The sequence below is a fragment of the Chiloscyllium plagiosum genome, chromosome 33 (assembly GCF_004010195.1).
Source record: "Chiloscyllium plagiosum isolate BGI_BamShark_2017 chromosome 33, ASM401019v2, whole genome shotgun sequence".
Lineage (NCBI taxonomy): Eukaryota > Metazoa > Chordata > Chondrichthyes > Orectolobiformes > Hemiscylliidae > Chiloscyllium > Chiloscyllium plagiosum.
Genome location: NC_057742.1, coordinates 39,383,597 through 39,409,442, shown reverse-complemented (window position 1 = coordinate 39,409,442; position 25,846 = coordinate 39,383,597). Strand labels below are relative to the sequence as shown.

Genomic DNA, 25,846 nt, shown 5'->3' with positions numbered 1-25,846 from the left:
GAGGATTTGGGAATACGGGATGGCATTTTTGCAAGAGGTAGGGTGGGAAGAGGTGTGTAATCCAGGTAGCTGTGGGAGTTGGTGGGTTTGTAAAAAATGTCAGTGTCAAGTCTGTCGTCACTGATGGAGATGGAGAGGTCCAGGAAGGGGAGGGAGGTGTCAGAGATGGTCCAGGTAAATTTAAGGTCAGGGTGGAATGTGTTGGTGAAGTTGATGAATTGCTCAACCTCCTCGCGGGAGCACGAGGTGGCGCCAATGCAGTCATCAATGTAGCGGAGGAAGAGGTGGGGAGTGGTGCCGGTGTAATTACGGAAGATCAACTGCTCTACTATGGACAATTTAGCTTGGCCAATTCACCTGACCAACACATCTTTGGATTATGGGAGGAAACACACACAGAATGCGCAAACTCCACACCGGCAGTTGCCAGAGACGAGAATCAAATCTGGGACCCTGGTGCTGTGAGGCAGCAGTGCTAGCCACTGTGCCACCCACTCTGATAGGATTATACTATAGGCCCCCCAATAGCCACTGTGACAATGAAACTATGGTTAGAGTTGGTGTGAATGGGATCTTCTTCCAACCTTCTTAGTGCCATTGCAGGAACTTTGCAAAAGGCAGTTAATACTCTTACCCACTTGCTTTTCCTATTGCCCTTGCAGTGCATTTTTAATTCTGCTCTTTGATGATGACTTCCTCATTGTTCAGCCTGTCTGGGCCACTGCATCAATCTCAGAGGTTCAGGCTGGGAGAGAGGAAAATTCATTGCTCACCTGAGTTGAAGTCCCAGTGTGTTGGACAGCCAACTGGCTCAGTGACTGAGTTTGTTTTAAATTCCTATTCCTGTTCCTTTGGTTTCAGTTCAGGGGAGACTTGCCATTTGCCTCTGGTTCTGTGGATCTAGTCACTGCTGCCACCATGTAGAAATATCTGATCTACTTCTAGGTGAAAGAAAAATTAATGGAATTTATAAAACAATATATAAAACCTGGTAAGTGAGGACATCTCTGGAACTCTACAGACATATCCCAGTTCCATGTAATCTGACATCACCTACACACATTTTCAGTGGCTGTTATTAGTGGAAATGTATAGTTAATTCTTTACATTACAGTGTCAGTTCCAGTTGTCGTTCTTTCTCTGTTACAGGTGATCCTTTGCTGCATAATGCTGCATTCAGCTACCATGCTCGACCAGTACTGTGAGGCTCTTTCGGCTGCAAGCAACTTTTCAGGTGACCAAATAAACCTTGTCACAAACAGCTTTATTCTCTAACACCAGAAAGACAGTTTAGTCCCAAAGTTGTTACTAAATGAAATAGCTGAATCTACTGTTCTGACTGTATGAAGTGCTCACCATACCTTCCACAAAGCAACGCACCCTCCACCTTCTCCAGGACAATCATGGATAGACAGTAAGTGCTGACCAGGCCAATGAAGTCCCCATCCCATGTATGAATAAATAAAAGACCGTTTCATTATACTATCTCTACAAATAATTCTATTTCTTCTTACAATATTTTTATTCATCTATTGCTGCTTTCAGAATATGTTAGGATATCCCCAGAACTCTTACAAACCATGAAGTGATTTGAGAGTACTCTGTATTAATGTAGACAGCAGGGATTACTTGCAACATTAAAGCAGTTGATGTGATTTCTTGTCCAAATGAAAATTAACTGGAAAAGCATTGGAGAATGAGGGGTGATCTTAGAGGTTTATAAAATCATGAGGGCCATGGATACAGTAAACAGAGTCCCTGGGGTGGGGAGTCCAGAACTAGAGGGAATAGTTTTAAGGTAAGGGGGTGGAAGATATAAAAGGGACCTAAGGGGCAACTTTTTCACACAAAGAGTGATGCATGTATGGAATGAACTGCCAGAGGAAGTAGTGGAGGCTGGTATAATTACAGGAGTTGGGAGGTCATGTTGCAGCTGTACAGGACATTGGTTAGGCCATTATTGGAATATTGCGTGCAATTCTGTCTCCTTCCTATCGGAAAGATGTTGTGAAACTTGAAAGGGTTCCGAAAAGATTTACAAGAGTATTGCCAGGTTTGGAGGATCTGAGCTACAGGGAGAGGCTGAACAGGATGGGGCTGTTTTCCCTAGAGCGTCGGAGGCTGAGGGGTGACCTTATAGAGGTTTACAAAATTATGAGGGGCATGGATAGGATAAGTAGGCAAAGTCTTTTCCCTGGGGTCGGGGAGTCCAGAACTACAGGGCATAGGTTTAGGGTGAGAGGGGAAAGATATAAAAGAGACCTAAGGGGCAACTTTTTCATGCAGAGGGTGGTACGTGTATGGAATGAGCTGCCAGAGGATGTGGAGGAGGCTGTACAATTGCAACATTTAAGAGGCATTTGGATCGGTATATGAATAGGAAGGGTTTGGAGGGATATGGGCCGGGTGCTGGCAGGTGGGACTAGATTGGGTTGGGATATCTGGTCGGCATGGATGGGTTGGACCAAAGGGTCTGTTTCCATGCTGTACCTCCCTATAATTCTATTTAAAAAGCATCTGGATGGGTATATAAATAGGAAGGGTTTAGAAGGTGCTGGCAAATGGCATTAGAGTAATTTAGGCTATCTGGTCAGCATGGATGAGTTGGACCAAAGAATCTGTTTCCATGCTGTACATCTCTTTGACTCTAGTCAGTGCCTTATCATCATTTTGAATTACTAGCAGATTATAGTTTTAGTTGCACATTTTCTATTACTGTTCCATGATTTTGTTGTTTTTACATTTTGGGAAAGAGATAAGAAGGGAGATCTGAGGAGAACTATTTTTACATGGTGAGAGATAAAGACCTAGAAACTCTCTGCCCATGAAGATGCTGAAATCAGAGATATGAATACATTTCAAAAGAAAATTGGATGCACATTTGAGGGAAATAAACTCGCAAGGTTACAGGTATAGTGCAGGAGAGTGGGATTGAGTGGACCGCCCTCCATAGAGCTGGCAAAGACTTCATTAGTCTGTGATGCACATTAAAGAAATTAGCATAGACAGAAAGGAAATTCTGAGTGATCAGGCAGGCTTAAAAGATGATAAATCTCCAGGGCTGGACAAAAGACATCCCAGGTTATTACATGAGCAAGGGAGGAAATAGCAAAAAATAAATGTTCAACTTAGGAACAAATCCTGATGTTGAACTTTTTTCCCCCCACTGTCTCTGTGCTCACTTCTTTGGGCAGGAATACACCACTGCTCCACACCCTGCTGTTCCTCCCAAACCATAGCCCCATTCCCTCCAGCCCCTATCCTACTGATCCCTTCACCTACCTCGAGTATTCACACTCCACTTGCCCTCAATCTCTCCATTGAGAGATGCTGTTGGCATAACATCAGTCATCTCAATTTCTCTACTCCTGTCACATATTCTGTCCCCTTCTGAAATTGCATTACTTTGTTGCATCTGGTCCAACCCAAACTTTGTTATCAAACCCACTGACAAAGCTGGTGCTGTAGGAGTCTGATCTTTACCATGCAGAGGCTCAATACCAGCTCTTGGACACTTCTTTCTACCATCATTCCTACTAAAATTGCCCGTAGTGTTGGGTGAAGGGGTAAATGTAGGGGAATCGGTCTGGGTGGGTTGCGCTTCGGCGGGTCGGTATGGACTTGTTGGGCCAAAGGGCCTGTTTCCACACTGTAAGTAATCTAGTCTAATCTAATCTAATCTAATCTAATCTAATCTAATCTAATCTAATCTAATCTAATCACTAGACCAAGGCCCCACATCCAAATATCAAGCCAGTGTTACCAGATCTGTCACCAGCCTCACTACCTCTGGAGATCTTCCCACAGTGCCTTTTAGATGATACGAAAGTCGGAGGAGTTGTTGACAGTGAGGAAGGATGTGGCAGGTTACAGCAGGATATAGAGAAGCTGCAGAGCTGGGCAGAAAGGTGGCAAATGGAATTCAATGTAGCTAAATGTGAGGTGATTCACTTTGGGAAGAATAACAAAAAGATGGGGTACTGGGCTAATGGTCGGATACTTGGTAGTGTGGATGAGCAGAGGGATCTTGGTGTCCATGTACACAGATCTCTGAAAGTTGCCACCCAGGTAAATAGTGCGGTGAGGAAGGCATATGGCATACTGGCTTTTATTGGTAGAGGAATTGAGTTCCGGAGTACTGAGGTCATGATGCAGCTGTTTAAGACTCTGGTGCGGCCGCATCTGGAATATTGTGTGCAGTTTTGGTCGGGGGGTAGATATTGGACTGAAGTTAGGGGTAGGTTCTTCACTCAGCGAGTCGTAAGTTCATGGAATGCCCTGCCAGTAGCAGTGGTGGACTCTCCCTCTTTATGGGCATTTAAGCAGGCATTGGATAGGTATATGGAGGATAGTGGGTTAGTATAGGTTAGGTGGGCTTGGATCGGCGCAACATCGAGGGCCAAAGGGCCTGTACTGCGCTGTATTCTTCTATGTTCTATGTTCTATGTTCTATGCCTCCAACCTTACAGTCTCCTAAGCCCGAACAGCCCACTTCTACCTCATTCCCAAAATCCACAAAGCAGACTGCACTAGTATCAGTCTGTTCCTGCCCCACTGAGTTCATTTCCTTCTACCTTGATTCCATCCTCTCTCCACTTGTCCCTACCCTACCCAACCCAATCTGTGGGAGAAAAAAAATAAACAGAAGTCTCAGGGATTCTCAAAAAAGGAAAAAAGAAACTGTGGGCCTGTTGAAGATGCAGAATCATTAAACAGTTAAGAAGGACAGCTCACATCCGGAGTGAGTGAGCTTATAGCTTTTGGGAAATGGAAGCTCAGGATCAGGAAAGGAAGAGTGATATTATAAGACAAGTTTTTTTTAAAAGTTTCATCAAGACTTAAAAATTAGAGTCAATAAAATGTGGAGCTACAGTGTGGAAACAGGCCCTTCAGCCCAAACCAACCCTCTGAAGAGTAACCCACCCAGACCCATTTCCCTCTGACTATTGCACCTAACACTATGGGGCAATTTAGCATGGCCAATTCACCTAAACTACACATTTTGGACTGTGGGAGGAAACCCACGCAGACACAGGGAGAACGTGCAAACTCCTCACCCGAGGCTGGATTTGAACCTGGAACCCTGGTGCTGTGAGGCAGCAGTGCTAGCCACTGAGCCACGGCTGGTAATAGCTAATAATTTGACTTTCTATGATAGATTATTTTTAGATTGAAGGTTATTGGGGGAAATGTTTTCAATTTAAAAACTAGAAAGCAAGTAGGGAATTTTTAAAAGTCAAATTCAGATGTAAGTAAATGAAGTAAAGATGCAGGGCAAGGCAAAGTATTGCATTTGCATGATGTGGAAGCTGGTGGACCCCATTTTGGTCTGGAGATAATGGGGTCAGCCAAGTGGACCTTATAGAAACTAAGGGGGCTGTTAATCCAGTCCAATCAGAGGCTGACAGATAAGAACAGGAGAATCAGACATCCTCTTTACTTTGAGAGAACTGCATCAGTGTCTTCAGAGATTTGGTGTGGACTCAATGGCCAAATAGCCTGCTTCCATACCATCTGTGTTTTATGATTCTATTTCTAGATTGGAATCACCCATGATAATTGTGATACCCACGCTATACGTTTTTGTCATCTCATGCCCCCACTACTCAAACCCTATAAACAATTCGAACCAATGTCTGCTGCCCTTTGATGTTTTCTTAGCTCTATGGAACCCGATTCTTCACATTATTTTTCAAACCTGAAATCCTCCCTTACTAATGTACTGATTTCATCCATTATTATAGGCACAGCTCTACCTATTTCACCTTATCTGTTCTCCCTTAAAATGAAATATTCTTGAATATTCAGTTCCTGGTCCAGGGCACCATGCCACTATATTTCTGTAATACCAATTAGATCATACCTGTGGATCTCTGTTTGTGTCCATAATTCTACATTGTTACAAATGCTATGTGCATTCAGGTAGGGTTCCCTTAACTTTGTCTTTTTGAGTTATCGTTTCTTCTACACACTATTGTTTTCTCATGTACACTCTTAGCTTTTCTAATTTCTTTTTGAACTTGGAGATAGTGATCACTGCAGATGATGGAAAGTCAGAGTTAATTAAAATGAACAGTATCAGAGGAGCAGGAGAGTCGATGTTTCAGGCAAGACCCTGAATGAGGGGTTGACTCCCTTGCTCTCATGCTGCTTGATGTGCTGTGTTCTTCCAGCTCCACATTTTATTGACTCTAATTTTTAAGTCTTGATGAAACTTTAAAAATATTAAACATGGGTACAAAGTTAGCTTGGAGTAGTGTTTTTTAGAGCAGTAAGACTGTGTGCTATTTTCTGGGTCTGTAGATGAAGGTGGAAAGATAGCCTTTAGCAGAGTGATGTGCTCTTCCTGTTGGATATGGGAGAATTTCAGTGTTACTAATGTCTGCTGGAAGTGAGTGTTTGGTTGTGAATCCTACTGGATCGGTTGGAGCAGCAGTTAGAGGTAATGAGGAGCTACGGGGTGTGATGGATGGCAGCTATAGGAAGGGAGAAAATCCACAGATACAGTCTGGTGATGGGTTACCTCCCAGAAAGGTAAGAGAGGGAGGTAGGCAGTGCACGAGTCTCCTGTGGCTAACCCATCTTAAACAAGTATGGTGTTTTGGAAAATATAGGGAGTGATGGACTTTTAGGGGAATTTAGATTAGACTGCAGCGTGGAAACAGGCCCTTCGGCCCAACAAGTCCACACCAACCCGCCGAAGCGCAACCCACCCATACATTTACCCCTTACCTCACACTATGGGCAATTTAGCAATTCGGCCAATTCACCTGACCTGCACATCTTTGGACTGTGGGAGGAAACCGGAGCACCCGGAGGAAACCCACACAGACACGGGGAGAACGTGCAAACTCCACACAGACAGTCGCCTGAGGCGAGAATTGAACCTGGGTCTCAGGCGCTGTGAGGCAGCAGTGCTAACCACTGTGCCACCGTGCCACCCACCAGTACTGGCAGCCAGTTTTCTGGTACCGTGACTGGCTCTAATATAACAAGGAGTACACCAGGTTACAGGCAGTTGGAAGTGATAGGCTGACAATGAGAAATCAGAATGGCACGTTGCCTCCTTGGTGCCGGGATCAAGCATATCTTTGAGAAGGTGCAGAATATTCTCAAAGAGATGAGGCACCAGCAGGACCTCACTGTACACATTGGAACTAATGATGTAGGATGAGATTCTGAGGAGAGAATATTGTAAATTAGGCTGGAATATAAGAAGGAGGTCCTCTAGAGTAGTCCTATCTGGATTATTCCTGATGCTACTAGCTAGTGAGGGTAGGAATAGGAGGATAGAGCAGATGTATGCGTAGCTGAGGAACTGGTATATGGAAGAAGGATTCATTTTTCTTTGGATAGTTGGAATCTCTTCTAGGGTAGAAGTGACCTGTTGAAGGACAGATTGGAAGGACTAATATACTGGCAGGGAGATTATCTCGAGCTGCTCGGGAGCATTTAAACTAATAAGGTTGGGGTGGGTGGGACCGAGGAAGATAGTGAGGAAAGAGATCAATCTAAGAATAATTGCAGTTGGGAAAAGGTGTAAACCAAACAGTCAGCACAGGCAGGAACAAGTGCAGAATGAAATAGGACTGATAAATTAAACTGCATTTACTTCAATGCAAGAGGCCTAACAGGGAAGGCAGATGAACTCCAGGCATGGTTAGGAAAATGAGACTGGATATCATAGCAATTACTGAGATGTGGCTCAGTGATGGACAGGACTGGAAGCTTAAAATTCCAAGGTTAGATCTTATAGAAGGATAGAAAGAGAGGCAAGACAGAAGTGGGAATGGTGTTTTTGATGAGGGTTAACATTACAGCTGTATTCATGGAGGATATTCCTGGGAATACATCCAGAGAAGTTTTTGGTTGGAACTGAGAAATAAGCAAGAGATTACCATAGTGGGATTGTACTATAGACTCTTCCAAATAGTCAGTCGGAAAGTGAAACAAATTTGTGAGGAGAAAAATAAATATAGGGAGTGTAGTTGGAAGCTAGAAGGCAGGACAAGCAGAGCAGTAATCTCAGGATTGCTACCCGTGCCACGGGCTAGTGAGTGTAGGAACAGAGTGAGTGTAGCTGAACTGGCTGCAGAGCTGGTGTGAGGGCTTCAGATATATGGATCATTGGGATACCTTCTGGAGAAGGTGGAATCTGTACAATGAGGATGGATTGCACCTGAACTGGAGGGGGACCAATATCTTGGGCAGAAGGTTTGCTAGAACTCTTCGGGAGGGTTTTCACTAGTTTAGCAGGGGAATGAGAACCAGAGCTATGGATCAGAGGATGAGGTAGCTGCTGAACAGACAGCTACAGCATGCAGAGAGTCTGTGAGGAAGGATAGACAGTTGATAGGGCAAAATTTCAATCAAGAGTGTGGCGCTGGAAAAGCACAGTAGGTCAGTCAGCATCCGAGGAGCAGGAGAATCGCCATTTTGGGCATAAGCCCTTCATCAGGGGAAATGATGAAACTGGTGAAATCAACTTTAATCCCATATGATTGCAGGATCCCAAGGCAGAATATGAGGTGTTCTTCTTCCAGGTGTCAGGTGGTAAGGGTTTGGTAATGGGGGAGGCCCAGGACCTGCATGTCCTTAGTGGAGTGGGAAGGGAAGTTGAAGTGTTCAGCCACGGGGTGGTGGGGTTAGTTGGTGCGGGTGTCCCAGAGATGTTCTCTGAAACAATCCACAAGTTGGCATCCTGTCTCCCCCGTGGAGAGAAGACCACATCAGGTGCAACAGATACAGTAGATGACATTGGTGGAGGTACAGGTAAATTTCTGTCAGATGTGGAAGGATCCTTTGGGGCCTTGGACGGAGGTTAGGGGGCAGGTGTGGGCACAGGTTTTGCACTTCCTATGGTGGTAAGGGAAGGTACCGGCAGTGGGCTGTCAGCTGGTGGGGGGTGTGGATCTGACGAGGGAGTCATGGAGGGAGTAGTCTCTCTGGAATGCTGATAGGGATGGGGAAGCAAAAATATATCTGGTGGGGTCTGTTTGTCTGTGGCGGAAGTGGTGGAGGATGATGTTATGTACACGGAGGTTGGTAAGATGGAAGGTGAGGACCAGGGGTTTCTGACCTTTTGCGTTGGGAGGGGTGGGTTCACCCAGACAGTCAAATTTCCCTGTATCCCATGCCTCCTTAATTTCTGAATGAGCTTACCATGGGGAACCTTATTTAATGTCTTGCTAAAATCCATATACACTACTACCATTGCTCTAATCATGTGACCATAATTCTATTAGTTATAAAATTGTGATGGAAAAGGATAGACTGGATTTATAAGTTAAAGTTCTAAATTGGAGGAAGGCCAATTTTGATGGCATTAGGCAATAGTTGATTGAGGGTCGATACTCGCATGTAAAAGGACAGCTAGAAAATGGAAAGTCTTCAAAAATGAGATAATGGAAGTTTAGAGATAGTATGTTCCTGTTAGGATGTTGGGCAAGGCTGATAGGTATAGGGAATGCTGGATGTCAAGAGAAATTGTGGTTTTGGTGAAGAAACAGAAAGAAGCATATGTCCAGTATAGAGAGCAGAGATTGAGTGAATCCTTAGAGTATAAAGGAGTATACTGAAGAGAGAAATCAGGAAGGCAAAAAGGGGACGTGAGAACACTTTGGCAAATAGGGATAAGGAGAATCCAAAGAGATTCTACAAAAACATTAGGGACAAAAGGGTAACTAGGGGAGAATATGGCATCTTAAAGATCAGCAGGGCTGCCAAAGATTGGGACAGCACGGTGGCTCAGTGGTTAGCACTACTGCCTCACAGTGCCTAGGATATGGGTTCAAATCCAGGATTGGCACTACGTCCACTGCTTTGTGTCATTTATTTAAATGACTTGGATGCGAAAATAGGAGGCAATGTTAGTAAGTTTGCAAATGATGCTATAATTGGAGGTGAAGTGGACAGTGAAGAAGGTTACCTCCGTGTACTCGGGATCTTGATCAGTTGGGCCAAAAGGCCAAGGAATGGCAGATGGAGTTTAATTTAGATAAACGTGAGGTGCTGCATTTTGGAAAGGCAAGTCAGGGCAGGACTAGTACACTTAATGGTAAGGTCCTGGGGAGTGTTACTGAACAAAGAGACTTTGGAATGCAGTTTCATAATTCCGTAAAAGTGGACTTGCAAGTAGACAGGATAGTGAAGAAGGCATTTGGAATGCTTACCTTTAATGGTCAGGGCATTTGAATATGGGAGTTGGAGGTCATGTTGTGGCTGTACAGGACATTGGTTAGGCTACTTATAGAATATTGTATGCAATTCTGGTCTCCCTGCTAGACAAAGAATGTTGTGAAACTTGAAAGGATTTAGAAAAGATTTACAAAAATGTTGCTAGGATTATAGAGAGTTTGATCTAAAGGGAGAAGTTGAATTGGCTGAGGGTGTTTTCCCTGGAATGTTGAAGGCTGAGGGGTGACCTCTTAGAGGTTTATAAAATCATGCTGTGCTGGTAAATTGGACTAGATTTATTTAGGATATCTGGTCAGCATGGACGACTTGGTGTATTTCCGTCTTGAAGATTGCCACTTCATTTTCTGTACTGAAAATGTGTTGCTGGAAAAGCGCAGCAGGTCAGGCAGCATCCAAGGAGCAGGAGAATCGACGTTTCGGGCATGAGCCATTCTTCAGGAATGAGGAAAGTGTGCCAAGCAGGCTTAGATAAAAGGTAGGGAGGAGGGATTTGGGGGAGGGGCGTTGTAAATGCGATGGGTGGAAGGAGGTTAAGGTGAGGGTGATAAGGTGAGGGTGATAGGCCGGGGTGGGGGTGGGGGGGAGTCCAAGGACCTGCATGTCCTTGGTGGAGTGGGAGGGGGAGTTGAAGTGTTGAGCCACGGGGTGGTTGGGTTGGTTGGTCCGGGTGTCCCAGACGTGTTCTCTGAAACGTTCCGCAAGTAGGCGGCCTGTCTCCCCAATAAAGAGGAGGCCACATCGGGTGCAGCGGATGCAGTAAATTTACCAGGGATCCTCTCTCATTGATCTCTCATGTGTTTCTATTATTATTCAGTCACAGAATATGGACATCCTTGTCTGGGCCAGCATTTATTGCTTATCCCTTGTCGTGCAGGAGAAGGTGGTGGTTAATAATCGGAGATAGCCATGTTGGGACAGTGTCCCTTTAAGAGCTGAGTCATGTAACTATTGAGTCATCAGCCAGATTTGTAGCCTTGTTCAAATGTGTTTGAGGTCTGAAAGTACTAAACATTAGAATGAAGCCTCGCTGTTGGGTTGCAGCAAATGATAAGTTTGCATATGGTTTAGCTCTGACTGGAACCTAGTAACTGCCCAGAAGAGAGGTAAGCTGTATTCTTTAACTGCTACAATCCATGTGCTATAGGTAGACCCATAATGGAGGGAATTCCAGGATTTTAACTTTGCATCATTGAGGAACAGCAGTATATTTCTATGTTAGGATGATGAGTGGCTTGGAGGTGTCTTGCTAGTTGTGGTGGTCCCATGTATCTGCTGCCCTTTTCCTTCTAAATGACAGTGGTTATAGGTTTGGAAGATAGTGTTAAAGGAGCTTTGGCAAGATGCTCTCAGAACTCACCAATCAGCTGGGTTGTTTTACCCTTCATGGTGTCAAGCTTCTTGAATGTTGTTCGAGTTACACTAATACAGGCAGTGGGAATATTTCATCACACTCCTGACTTGTAGATTGTGGTCAGGGTTTGACAAGTTAGGTGAGTTACTCACACCAGGATTTGTAGATGCTGACCTGCTCTAGTAGTCGCTATACGTGGTGAGTCCATTTCCATTTCTCAGTAATGGTAACCCACCAGGATGCTCGTATTTGAGATTGTGATGCTGATGCCATTGAATATTGAGGAATGGTGGCTAGATTCTGTCTTTTGGAGATGGTCATTGTCTGGCACTTGTGCATCATGCATGATACTTGTCATTTGTCAAACCAAAGAACAAAGAAAACAAAGAAAATTATAGCACAGGAAAAGGCCCTTCAGCCCACCAAGCCTGTGTTGATCCAAATTCTCTATCTAAACCTGTTGCCTATTTTCTAAGGATCTGTATCCCTCTGCTCCCTGCCCATTCAAGTGTCTGTCTAGATACATCTTAAAAGACACTATTGTGCCCGCCTCTACCACCTCCACTGGCAATGCACTCCAAGCACCCACCACCCTCTATATAAAGAACTTTCCACGCATATCTCCCTTAAGCTCTTCCCCTCTCACCTTGAACTCGTGACTCCTAGTAACTGAGTTCCCCATTTTGGGAAAAAGTGTCTTGCTATCCACCCTGTCTATTCCTCTCAAGATTTTGTGGACCTCAATCAGGTGCCCCCTCAACTGGCTTCTTTCTAATGAAAATAATTCTTATCTACTCAACCTCTCTTCCAAGCTAGAGCCATCCATACCAGGCAACATCCTGGAGAACCTCCTCTGCATCCTCTCCAAAGCATCCACATCCTTTTGGTAATGTGGTGACCAGAACTGTACGCAGTATTCCAAATGTGGTCGAACCAAAGTCCTATACAATTGTAACATGATCTACCACCTCTTGTACTCAATACCCTGACTGATGAAGGAAAGCATGCTGTATGCCTTCTTGACCACTCTGTCAACCCGCATTGCTACTTTCAGGGTACAAAAGGACCTGAACACCCAGATCTCTCTGTACATCAGTTTTCCCCACGGATTTTCCATTTACCATATAGTTCACTCTAGAATTGCATATTCCAAAATGCATTATCTCGCATTTCCCCAGGTAGAACTCTATTTCTCTGCCCAATGTCCAATCTGTCTATATTCTGCTGCATTCTCTGACTGTCCCCTTCACTATCTGCTACTCCACCAATCTTAGTGTCACCTGCCGACTTGCTAATCAGAATACCTATACCTTCTTCCAGATCATTTATGTATATCACAACAGTCGTCCCAATATAGATCCCTGTGAAACACCACTGGTCACAAGTCTCCATTTTGAAAAATTCCCTTCCATTACTACTCTCTGTCTCCTGCTCCCAGACATTTCTCTATCCATCTAGCTAGCACACCCTGGAACTTGTGCGACTTCACTTTCTCCATCTATGGCCCTTCTCTCATCAATCAACATTGTCACTTCCTTAAAGAGTTCGATTAAATTGGTAAGACATGCCCTTCCCTGCATGAAACCATGTTGTCTGTCACTGATAAACCCATTTTCTTCCAAATGGGAATAGAGCCAGCTCGTGCATTGTCCAGGTCTTAGATACAGAGAGCATCAAAACTATCTTGTCTAAAGACAGAATCTTTATTTTAAATTGTAGAATGAAATGAGAAGAGAACTGCTTTCAAAATAAAGGGTGGCTGAGGGATAGCTGCATGTTCAAAAGCAAGAAAGCTGACATTCATTGCAAGCATCATTTACATCATTGATTCTGTCTTTTGGACAGAATCAATATCCTTGGGCTGGGTACAAGATACAGAGAAGCCATCAGTCTATAGCAACCCAAGATCACACTCTATTCTCTGCAGTAAGCTGCTTTTGGCTTGATTAAAACTATTTTAGATATATATAATCAACCTGTTCGGAGATATTGTTACATACCTCTGGAGCAGGCTGGACTTAAAGCTGGGCCTTCTGGCACAGAGGTAGGGACACAACCATTGCATCACAACAACCACTCTAAAAATCAATTATCATTCCTCCAAGTATTTATGTAAACTGTGACTGCTAATTTGATAGGTTACAGACTTTTTAATCAGTAAATCAGCCACTCTATGTGCTTCTTGCAAACTAATAGAAGTGTGAAGCGAAGGATGACTAAGAAGCAGCATTGTGATCATCACCAGAATTTCAAGACCATCTCAACAGATTCTGTAAGCGATGATCACTAGGACTGCTTTCCTCGTGTTCACTCTCTCCCTCATGTGTGGAGGTGCCAGTGTTGGACTAGAGTGGACAAATTCAGAGGTCACACAACATCAGGTTATAATCCAACAGGTTTATTTGAAATCATAAACTTTTGGAGCACTGCTCCTTTATCATGTAAAGAGACTTCTCCCAATGAAAGAGTGAGGCTCCGAAAGCTTGTGATTTCAAATAAATCTGTTGGACTATAACCTGGTGTCATAATGCCTTCTGAATTTGTCAGTGTGTAGTTCGTTAGAATTCATTAGTTATATACTTATTAGTTTAGGGCGGCACAGAAGCTCAGTGGTTAGCACTGCTGCCTCACGGCACCAGGGACCCAGGTTTGATTCCTGCCTCGGCCAACTGTCTGTGTGGAGTTTGCACATTTTCCTCGTGTCTGTGTGGCTTCCTCCGGGTGCTACGGTTTCCTCCCACGGTCCAAAGATGTGCAGGTTAGGTGAATTGGCCATGCTAAATTGCCCGTAGTGTTACGTGTTAGGTGCATTAGTCAGGGGTAAATACTGTATAGGGGAATGGGTCTAGGTGGGTTACTCTTCGGAGCGTCGGTGTGGACTTGTTGGACCGAAGGGCCTGTTTCCACACTGTAGGGAATCTAATCTAATCATGCCAACAGCTCATTAGTATTTACCTATAATAGTTTTTGTTAATTAACAGAAAATGTGGAATCGTTTTCTGCAATCTGGGTCAAAGAAACAGGTACATTAGGGATTTTGTTTTAGAATCTCTAACTTTTTGATGACTTGGAAGTAGCAGGGCTTGATTTCCAGCATGCTACCCCAGTCAGTTGTAACACTTTGCTGCATTTGGATGTAGACTCAAGTTGTTGAGGTCCCATCTTCCCAGAAACAGTCTGAACACCTCAGGAATTTAAGATTCTCTCTCTTGCCGAAGAAGTAGTGCCAAGCATTCGTCTTCTCTCTGCCTGCAAGTCCTTAAACTGCATGGTGACCACATCTTGAAATGTTATCCATGAACCTCCGCTTTAACGTAACGCTCCCAGCTACCTCGCAATCTCCAAAAAAGATGGAATTTGAGTTGCATCAGGTTGACTCATTTCCTACACATGTCATCCAAGCTGCCAGGATAACCTAGGGTCTCCACATAGTGCAGAATATGTACATCATGAACTGTCCCAGATGTACCTCCACTAAATAGAATATGGATCCGCACTTTTATTTTATTCCTACTTAACCTAGATAAGAAAAATCTTATTCTTGTTTGTTAGACAAACAAACAAAACTCTATCAAATGAAGAAATTTTGTTTTGAAGTTTTAAAGTTTTAAAATATTTTCAATGTTTGACAATGCTGCTCCTTTAACAATGTTATATTGTCCTTGGCTATTTTTTTCAGAGGTCATAAAAGCAGTGATTCCAAATAATCTAGGTTTGAAGGGTTTTGGGATCAGTTTGATTGTAGCTTTGTTTTTGCCAAGTGGGTGTTTATGCAGATTGTTGCAAGTATTTGGAACAGCATCATCAGATTAGATTAGATTAGATTAGATTCCCTACAATGTGGAAACAGGCCCTTCGGCCCAACCAGTCCACACCGACCCTCCGAAGAGCAACTTACCCAGACCCATTTTTCCCTCTGACTAACGCACCTAGCACTACGGGCAATTTAGCATGGTCAATTCACCTAACCTGCACATCTTTGGACTGTGGGAGCGAAACCAGAGCACCTGGAGGAAACCCATGCAGACACAGGGAGAATGTACAAACTCCACACAGACAGTCGCCCGAGGCTGGAATCAAACCTGGGACCCTGGTGCTGTGAGGCAGCAGTGCTAACCACTGAGCCACCGTGCCACCTATTTGGGGTGATCTGTTAGGTTTTCAGATAGGTTGAGTTATTCTATATTCTGCACTCTTTTGTTTGTGTTTCATTCAGTAATCTTGCAAATAAATTTCAGTTTTGTTTAAAACTAGGTGGTTGGGCCAGCTGCATCATTCCTGGAATATCCACTCGACACCTGCTTAAAACAACTAGCAAAGTTAGGGTCTGGACTACTTTGAAATGTTTTGAGGGGGTCCATAACAAGTGTAAAGATGTTAAGCTGCATTTATGACATTAACTTTAATCAATATCCAGCAACATGAGATGAGAACAACCACCAATTATCTATTTGCTCCTGTGTGATATCAAACTTTAAAATAGATGGTTAAGGAAGCACATGGGCTACTTTCAAAAACAAACCTGAAAGAATTGTGGATGGTGTAAATCAGAAACAAAAACAGAAATTGCTGGAAAAGTTCAGCATATCTAGCAGCATCTGAAGAGAAATCAGTTTAACATTTCAGGTTCAGTGACCCTTCCCTAGTACTGAGTTTTAGGACCCAAAACATTAACTTTGATTTCTCTGCACAGGCGCTGTCAGACCTGCTGAGCTTTTCCAGCAACTTCTGGTTTTGGTTGTATGTGTTAACAAGGCCTGATGTGCGGGGGTTGGGATAAGAACATGGGAGAGCTTAAGCCCTAAAGTCATTGAACTCAGTATTGCGTTCAGAAGGCTGCAGGTTTCCCAAGTGGAAAATGAGGAGCTATTTTCCCAGCCTGTGCTGAGCTTCACTACAGTATTGCAGCAAACCTGAGACCAGGGAACAGGGTGCTGTTGAAGAAGCAGACAACTGAAAGCCATCTTTTGTTTTTCTGCAGACAGAATGTAGGTGTTCTGAAAAGTGGTCACCCTATGTATGTTTCATTGCCTCATTGTAGAGAAGACCACATTGTGAGCAGTGAATGCAGTAGTCTAGATTTTGAGAAGTGCCGGTAAAGCGCTGCTTCACCTGGAAGGTGTCTGGGCCCTTGGATATTGAGGGAGGAGGAAGTGAAGGGGCAAGTGTTACACCTTCTCTGGTGGCAGGAGAAGCTCCTCTAGGGCTGAGGGAGAGTGTCGGACGTGAAAGAAGAGTGGACCAAGGTGATCTGGAGAGGACAGTCCTTGGGGAAGGCTGACCAGGAAGGGGACGGGACTATGTGTCTGATGGTGGCTAATGATTCTCTGGATGTGGATGCTGGCGGGATGGTAGGTAAGGATAAGGAGAGGGAAAGAAGGGGTGAGAGCAGAAGTGTGAGAGATGGGTTGGACCCAATTGAGAGCCCTGTCAACAGCAGTGCTAGGGAATCCTCGGTTGAGGAAGAAGATGGACATTTCGGAGGTTCCCTTGTCTAAGTCAGGATCAAGAGAACAAATGCGATGGAGATAAAGGAACTGGGAGAATAGAGTAGAATCTTTACAGAAAGCAGGGTGTGAGGATGTATAGTCAAGATAACTATGGGAATCGGTGGGGTTAAAGTGGTTAGTGGTGACCAGCCTATCCCCAGAAATGGAAACTATTCTTGAGGAAGAGAGGAGTCGATGGACTAGGTGAAAGTAGGAGGAAATTGGAAGTGAAATTGATTATAAATTCTTCAAATTCCTGATGAGAGGGAAGCAGCACTGATGATATCATTAATATACTGGAGAAAGTTGTGGGTAGGGACTGGAATAAGACCAGAACAAGGAATGCTCCACTTATCCTACAAAGAGATAGGCGTAACTGGGACCCAACTGCATAACCATGGCCACCCCTGTGATCTTAATAAAATGAGTGGCGTTAAAAGAGAAAATGGTGAGGATGCGCTGAGCCAAGCAGAAGAGGGTGGTGGTGGGTAGGAACAGTTCAGGCCTTTGTTCCAGGAAGAAGCAGAGAGCCCCAAGACCATCCTTATGGGGAATGGATGTGTAAAGGGATTACACATCTATGACTGGAGGCCGCAAACTGGAACTTCTGAAAAAGGCATAATAAAGCATCAGAAGAATCGTAGATGTACATGGGCAAGGACTGGACTTCTGGAATAAAGACTGAGTCAAGGTAGGAAGAGCTGAGTTCTGTAGGATAGGAGCAGGAAGAAACAATGGGTCTGCCTAGGCAGTCCTGCTTATGGATTTTGGGAAGGAGGTAATGAGCTGTGTGGGGTTGAGAGACGATCTGCTTAAAGGCAATGGCAGGGGAGATCACCAGATGAAGTGAGGTTGGTGACTATAGTTGACAAAATGGCCTGGTGTTCCATGGTGGGGTTATGTTCCAGGGAGGAGATAGGAGGAAATACCTGAGAGCTGCTGCTCAGCCTCTGTAATGTAGAAGTCAGTCCATCAGATAACAACAGCACCACCCTTATCAACAGGCTTAACAACAAAGTCAGGGTTGGTTCTGCGAGAGTGGAAGGCAGTCAGTTGATGGGAAAATGGGTAAGGGAGTGGGAGGGATGCAGGTGGCACAGAGAAATGGAAGTGATCAATGTCACATCAACAGTTCTCAGTGAACAAGTCCAAGAGGTCACATGGAGAGGTTGGGTGAAGGGGTCTGTGGATGGGAAGAGGACTCTTTCCCAAGGAAAGATACAGTATGGATCTTGCAGCAGCCCCCAGGATTGCAGGTTTAGTTAAGATTTATTGTAGCTTCATTAGTTATTGTATTTAGTAGAGTTATTACTATAGGGGACTGTCCTGTCAGGGGCATAGACCGGAAATTTAAGATGTGTTGACTTCCTAGTGCTAGGATTGAGGATGTCTCTCAGCATTTCAAGCATATTGTTAAAGATGAGATTGAGAAGATGGAAATTATTGTATACATTGGTAGGAATGACAAAGCTTGGCAGAGTGAATTTAAGAGGTTAGAAGATTAAAAAATAGAACTTTTAAAAGTAGTGTTGCGTTTACTTCCAGTGCTAAACTCAAATGAGGGAAGGAGATAAATCAGTGGCTGAAGAGGTGGTATATTGTTCAACATTCAGTTTTATGGACAATTGGAATATCTGTTGAGACAGAAACGACCTGTTCTAATAAGATGAGTTTAACCTGAACTGGGAAGGGACCAACATCTGAGCATGGAGATTTGCTTGTTTCATTGAGGGAGGCTTTATCCTGAGAGGAGAAGTGGAGGAACTAAAAATTGTACAGTATCATCATTGTCTTACCAGACCATAGGAGCTTGGACTTCTCTCTTGTTAGAGAGAAGCAACTGATGGTGAGGCCACCAGACCTCAGGTAAGGGAACAGGTAGAGAAGGAGAGTCCTTCACGGTAACCTCAAACCAGTGATGGGAATTGAACCCTTGCTGTTGGCATCATACTGGTCTTTAAACCAACAATCCAGCCAACTGAGTTAAACCAATTCCCAGGAATTAAAGGAGCAGCGTAAATAGAAAGATTGATGAGGATGGTTCTCAACGTGAAGAGCACATCAATTGGAAAAAGATGAGAGAGCCAGAACATAGTGATTCTGGAGAGCTAAATTGCACTTACTTCAATGCAAGGTGTCTTACAGGTCAGGCTGATTAACTTAGGGCATTTTCAAGAATATGGGATGGGATGCCATAGCTATTATAAAAACTTGGCTGACAGATGGACAGGACTGGCAGCTCAGTGTTCTGGGGTTTGGATTCTATAGGAAAGGAAGGGGAGTGGCCGTTTTGATTAGATAATACATTCCTACTGTAACTAGAGAAGATATTTCTGAAAAATCATCCAGTGAAAATATATGGGTAGGAATAAAGATCACCTTGATCACCAAAGGCATCCCAATAGTTAGAGAGGACATTTGAGAAACAAATATGTAGGGAGATCTTAGATATATGTAAGTAAAAAAAGGTTATAATAATGGGGATTTTAATCTTCCAAACATTGACTGGGGCTACCATTACGTTAAAGGTTTAGGCAGTGAAGAATTTGTCAAATGTGTTCAAGAAAATTTCTTTATCAATGTGTGGGTGCTCCTATGGATAAAGAGCAAATCTAGACTTTCAATTGGGCAGGAAGGTAGGGCAGGTGACTGAACTAAAGGTGGGGGGGAACACTTTCGGTCAAGTGATCACAACCATTTTGAAGCTAATAGAATTATGGAAAAGAATAAGCCTTCCATAAATGTCAAAGTTTTTCATTGGAGTAGGGCAAATTTTAATGATACAAGACAAGAACTTCCAAAAAAGACTGTTCACGTGTAATAACAGGAAGTCTGATAAATGGGAGGCCTTGAAGAATGTGAGGAGAGTTCAGAGGCATTATGTTCCAGTTACAGTGAAGGGTAAGTCTGGAACAATGTATGAATAAGGATGTTGAGGTTCTAGTCAAGAATAAAAGAGAATCTTGTAGACAACCTGACTCAATTAAATCAGTATGGATGGTAAGGGTGTTCCTAAAATAATCGTCAGGAATGCAAAGAGGGGATATGAGATGAGCTTCTCTGCCAATGCTAAGGATAATCTGAAGAGATTGTACAAATACGTTAAGAGGGTAACTAGAGAAAGGATAGGGCCCCTTAAAGATCAAGGAGGTAGTTCTTGAGTTGAACCCCAGGAGATGTGAAAAAACACTAAATGGAAATTTCATGTTAGTTTTTACTGTGGAAAAAGAAACGGAGGTTAGAGAATGCAGAGAAATAAATTTTATTTTAAAAACTGCTCACATTACAGAGGAAATTCAGGAAATCTTAAAATATAAAGGTGGATAAATCGCTTGGACCTGTATCTCAGAACATTATGGGAAGTAAGAGAGGAAACTGTGAGACCCCTTGCAGAAATATTTGCAGAAGTATGAGCGAGGTGCCTGATGACTGGAGGGTGACTAATATTGTATCTTTTGTTGAAGAAAGGTTGTTAGGAGAAACCTGAGAACTAAAGACCTATAAGTCTAAATTTAGTTGCGAATAAAGTGTTGGAGCTGATTTTAAAAGATAGGATTTATGGACATTTAGAGGCAAAAATTAATTAGGGATAGTCAGCATGGTTTTGCGTGGAAAATAGTGCCTCTCAAAATTGATTGATTTCTCTTAGGAAGTTATCAAAAAGATTGAGGGCAAAGCAATAGACATATTTTTATTTTATTAAAGACTTCAAGGTTCCTTATGGTAGACTAAAGGTTGGGTCATGTGGAATTCAGGTTGAGCTGGCCAACTGGATTAATGGCAGGACTCAAGGTGGTGGAGGGTTGCTCTTTGGACTGGAGGCTTAACACCAGCAGTGTTCCACACGGATCCATTCTGGATCTTGTTTTGTTTGTCATTTATCAAAATGGTTTAACATTTTGTCCCATGATGTTGTGCCGAGCAGACGCCAAATGAACTTAATCTCTTCTGCCTGTCCTTGGTCCATATCCCTCAATTCTTGCATATTCATGTGCTTATCTAAAAGTCCCTTAAATGCTCCCTAAAGTATCAGCCTCCACCATTGCTCCAGTAGTGCATTCCAGATTCCTATCACAGTGTTTTTTTTAAAAAAACTTGCTCCTCACATGTCCTTTGAACTTTTCCCCTCTCCCCTTAAATACATACCTCTTAGTATCAGTAAGTTTGTTGATGACACCAAAGTTGGTGGCATAGACAGTGAAGCAAGTTTTCTCAGATTACAAAGGGATCTTGATCAAATGGGTCAATCGGCTGAAAAACAGCAGGTGGAGTTCAATCTTGATAAATGTGAGGTGTTGCATAACAAACAATTAATGATAGGGTCTTGAGTAGTGTTGTGGAACAGAGGGATGTAGGGATGCAGGTACATAATTCTTTGACGTTTGTGTCACATATAGATGGTTAAAAAGGTGTTTAACACCCTTGCCTTCACTGGCCACTCCTTTGAATATAGGAGTTGTGAAGTAATATTGAAGTTGTGCGGGACATTAGTGAGGCCTCTTCTGGAATACTGTGTCCAGTTCTGGTTGCCCTGATATTATTGAGCTGTAGAGGGTTCAGAAAAGATTTACCAGGATGTTGCCTGGTATGGATGGTTTGAGGTATAGAGAAAGGCTGGGACTTCTTTCACTGGAATGTAGGAGGTTGAGAGGTGACCTGAGAGAAGTTTATAAAATAGTGAGGGGTATAGATAGTCAATGATAGTTGTCATTCCTCTAGGATGTGGGATTTCAAGATTAAGAGGCACATTTTAAGGTGCAAAGAGGGAGATTTTAAAAAAGACATGAGGCAAATTGTTTTGAGGGTGGTTTACGTGTGAAATAAACTTCCTGAGGAAGTGGTGGATGGGGGTACAATTACAATGTTCAAAAGACATTTTAGATAAGTACATGAATAGGTGAGGTTTGGAGAGATAGCAGACAGGTGGGAGTAGTTTAGTTTGGGAACATGGGTGGCATGGATTGGTTGGAAAGAAATATCTGTTTCCATGTGTACAGCTGTCTGACTTTACTCAGTAACTCTAAATGGGCACGGAGGCGAAAGTGATGGAAGAGTTTAAAGTCATGTCATGCTTGAAATTCAGAGGGATAAGACGAAGACCTTTGAGTGCAGAATGTTCAACATCTGAGTGGAAGGTCAGGAGGGATGGTGAACACATGACAGGAAGTGGGTTGGGGTAGGGCATAGAGTCAGAGGAAGGGGAGAAGAGGAAGGTTCCAGAGGCCGATGGGTATCTCTAAGTTGTTGCACCTTGTGTGTCTTGATGCTTAAAAGGAACAGAAAAAGCAAATGAGTCAGAGGATGAAGTGGAATGGTGCATTCCTGAGCCAGTGTGATGTGATGCTATTGGAGAGAGATGCGGACGACTTGTCTTTATTAGTCAAGACACTGAATACAAGAGAAAGATAGTAATGGTGGAGCTGTATATATGTTAGGCCACAGCTGCGGTACTGTGTATAGTCCTAGTTGTCACACTACAGGAAGGATGTGATAGCACATGAGTCACAGGTAGATAGGATAGTGAGATAGTGAAGAAGGCGTTTGGTATGCTTTCCTTTATTGGATGTAGATTTGTTTGCTGAGCTAGAAGGTTCATTTCCTTTATTGGTAAGAGTATTGAGTGAAGGAGCAGGGAGGTCATGTTGCGGCTATATAGGACATTGGTTAGGCCACTGTTGGAATATTGCATACAATTCTGGGTCTCCTTCCTATCAGAAAGATGTTGTGATACGTGAAAGGGTTCAGAAAAGATTTACAAGGCTGTTGCCAGAGTTGGAGGATTTAAGCTATAGGGAGAAGCTGAATAGGCTAGGGCTGTTTTCCCTGGAGCGTTGGAGACTGAGGGGTGACCATATGGAGGTTTATAAAATCATGAAGGGCATGGGATATGATAAATAGACAAAGTCTTTTCCCCGGTGTAGGGGAAGTCTAGAACTAGAGGGCATAGGTTTAGGCTGAGAGGGAAAAGATATGAAAGAGAACTAAGGGGCAACCTTGTCATGCAGAGGGTGGTATGTGTATGGAATGAGCTGCTAGAGGAAGTGGTGGAGGCTAGTACACTTGCAACATTTAAAAGGCATCTGGATGGGTATATGAATAGGAAGGGTTTGGAGGAATATGGGCCAGGTGCTGGCAGGTGGGACTAGATTGGGTTGGGATATCTGGTCGGCATGGATGAGTTGGACTGAAGGATCTGTTTCCATGCTGTATATCTCTGACTCTATGACTCTATGTTGCCTGGACTGGAGCAAATTTTCTATGAAGAAAGAACAAGCTCAAAATAATAATAAAGGTTAATGGAACACTGGCCTTTCTATCTAGAGGACTGGAGTATAAGATGCAAAGGTTATGCTGCAGCTACACGAAGTCTTACTTAAGCTCCACTGAGGATCTGACCACCACCCCTTGGGAAGGAGATATTGTTGCTGGAGCAAGTACAGTGTAGATGTACAAAAATGATACCTAGGTGTAAGGGGTTAAGTTATGAGGAGAGATTATACAAAATTAGGTCAATTTTCTCTAGAATTTCAAGGTTTCAGGAGTAATCTGATCAAAATCTTCCTGATATTGTCAGGAAAAGACAGAGTAGGTAAAGATACTGCTTTCAACAGTTGGAGATTCTAGAACTAAAGGGCGTGGTTTAAGAATTAAGGCCAGACCATTCGATAATGATGTCAGGAAGCACTTCTACGCAAAGGGTGGTCAAAGTTTAAAACACTATTCCCCAGACAGCCATTGATATTAAATCAGTTGTTCATGTTAAAATAGAGACAGGTAAATTTTTCTTAAGCAAAAATATGCAGGGATATGGGCCAAAGGCAGGTGTATGGAGTCAGGCCACAGATCAACCACGAGCTTATTGAATGGCAGAAAAGGTTTGAGGGGTTGAATGGCCTCCTCCTGTTTCTATGGTTAGATCGAGGTGGCTGTTCTCAGAGCAAAGAAAGCTGGGAGTGGGGATCCTGAGTAAGATGCACAAAATTGAGTGGCATTGATAGAGTCCTACACATGCACAGCACAGAAAGAGGCCCTTTGGCCCACCATGTCTGTACTAGTCTAAAACACCCACCTTGCTATTTTATCCCTAGTTTTCAGCCCATAGTCTTGTATGCCTTGGCATTGCAAGTGCATATCTAAATAGTTCTTACATATTATGAAGGTTTCTGCCTCTCCCAACCTTAGAGGCAGTGAGTTCCAGATCCCCATTACCAAGATGTCAAGGGCAGTCACCTGCCATCTGCCCATGAACTAAAGTATATGCATCCTTGTCATTGAGCCCTCCAAGGGGAAAGTTTCTTCTACCCTATCTATGCTCCTCAGCATTTTATACATCTTAATCATGCCCCCACTCAATTTCCTCTTCTAAGGAAAACAATCAATTTGTCCAATCTGTCATATTAACTGAAACTCTCCAGCCCAGATAACAACCCAATACCATATGCCTTGTTTACAACTCCATGCACCTGTCCTAAACCCTTAACAACTGATGTATATGCACACCAAGGTCCCGCTGATCCTTGGTGCTTTCTGGGGTCCTACCATTCATGTATTGCCTTGTGTGTCCTGCCAAAGTGCATCATCTCACACTTCACCAGTTTGAATTCCCTAAACCACTGCTGAGCCTGTCTGTATCCTGCTATAATCTTGGGCAATCTTCCCAAGTATTTACAACCCTACCAATCGTTGTATCATCGTGAACTTACTGATCAACTCTCCTACATTCAACTCTTAAACCATTTACATATCTGATAAACAGCAAGGACCCCAGCACCCACTGTGGCATCCAACTGGACACAGGCTTCCAGTCAGAAAAACACCCCTCATCCATCACTCTGTTTCCTGTCATTCAGCCAATTATGGATCCAATTTACCAAATTTCCTTGTATCCATGCAAGATCTTATCAAAAACTGAATTTCAAGCAGACTACATCAAAGTACTGCCCACATCTCCACAACTGGTCACCTCTTCTAAAAATTCAATCAAGTTGGTCTAACATAACTTCCCCTTAACAAAACCATACTGACTGTTCTTGATTAATCCCTGTCCCTCTAAAAACTGATTAATTCTGTCCCTCAGCATTGCTTCCAGTAGTTTCCCTGCCACTGTGATTAGACTGTCTGGTCTACCATTTCCTGGTTTGTCATGCACTCCCTTCTCAAATAACAGTGCCGCATTGGCTGTCCTCCAGTCCTGTAATGTCTCTCCTCTGGCTGGAGATAAATTGAAAACTTTTGCAAGAACATCTGCTATCTCCTCTCTTGCCTCACTCAACCTAGGATACATTTCATCTGGTGCTGGAGATTTTAAGCCCGCCAGACCATACAGAACCTTCTTTCTGTCAGTGCTAATTTCTTCAATTTTGTATTACAGACCTTCTCCCTGATTTTTCTGTATCCATATCCTCTCTCTCACTTGTGAACATTGACACAATGTATTCATTTAGGATCCAAGCTACATCCCCTGGCTCCATGTATAAATTACCACTGTTATCCTTAATGGAGTCTACCGTTTTTCCTCTGATCCTGTCTTACTTTACACATACCTATAAAATAACTTGGGATTTTCCTTTTATTTTACCTGCCTGTATCCTTTCATACTCCCTTTTTGCTCTGCTAATCTAATCCCTTAAATTCTTTCTTGCACATTCAGTACTTCACTAGGGTATTTATTTTGAGTCCTCAATGTCTGTCGTAAGCTTTCCTTTTCTCTTTATTAAAAGCTATATACCACTCAATATCCAGGGTTCTCAGGATTTGAGGGTGCCATCCTTTATTGGAACATGTTGGCCATGTACTCTTCTTTATTCCT

General features: G+C 43.2%; 1 protein-coding gene and 1 non-coding gene across 5 annotated transcripts in view; both read left to right on the top strand.

Moving 5' to 3' along the window:
* The window catches only part of LOC122540028 (corticotropin-releasing factor receptor 1-like), a 345,294-nt gene that overhangs the window by 81,025 nt on the left and 238,423 nt on the right, over positions 1 to 25,846 (top strand). For all 4 annotated transcript variants that reach the window (XM_043675338.1, XM_043675340.1, XM_043675337.1 and 1 more), the window contains one exon: positions 1,150 to 1,234. In XM_043675338.1, coding sequence (XP_043531273.1) covers positions 1,168 to 1,234 — 67 coding nt within the window. In that variant the 5' untranslated portion in view covers positions 1,150 to 1,167. The remainder of the gene's footprint in view (positions 1 to 1,149; positions 1,235 to 25,846) is intronic.
* On the top strand, positions 681 to 738 carry LOC122540062. The gene has a single exon (XR_006309237.1). It is a non-coding gene; the product is annotated as a small nucleolar RNA SNORD66 (small nucleolar RNA).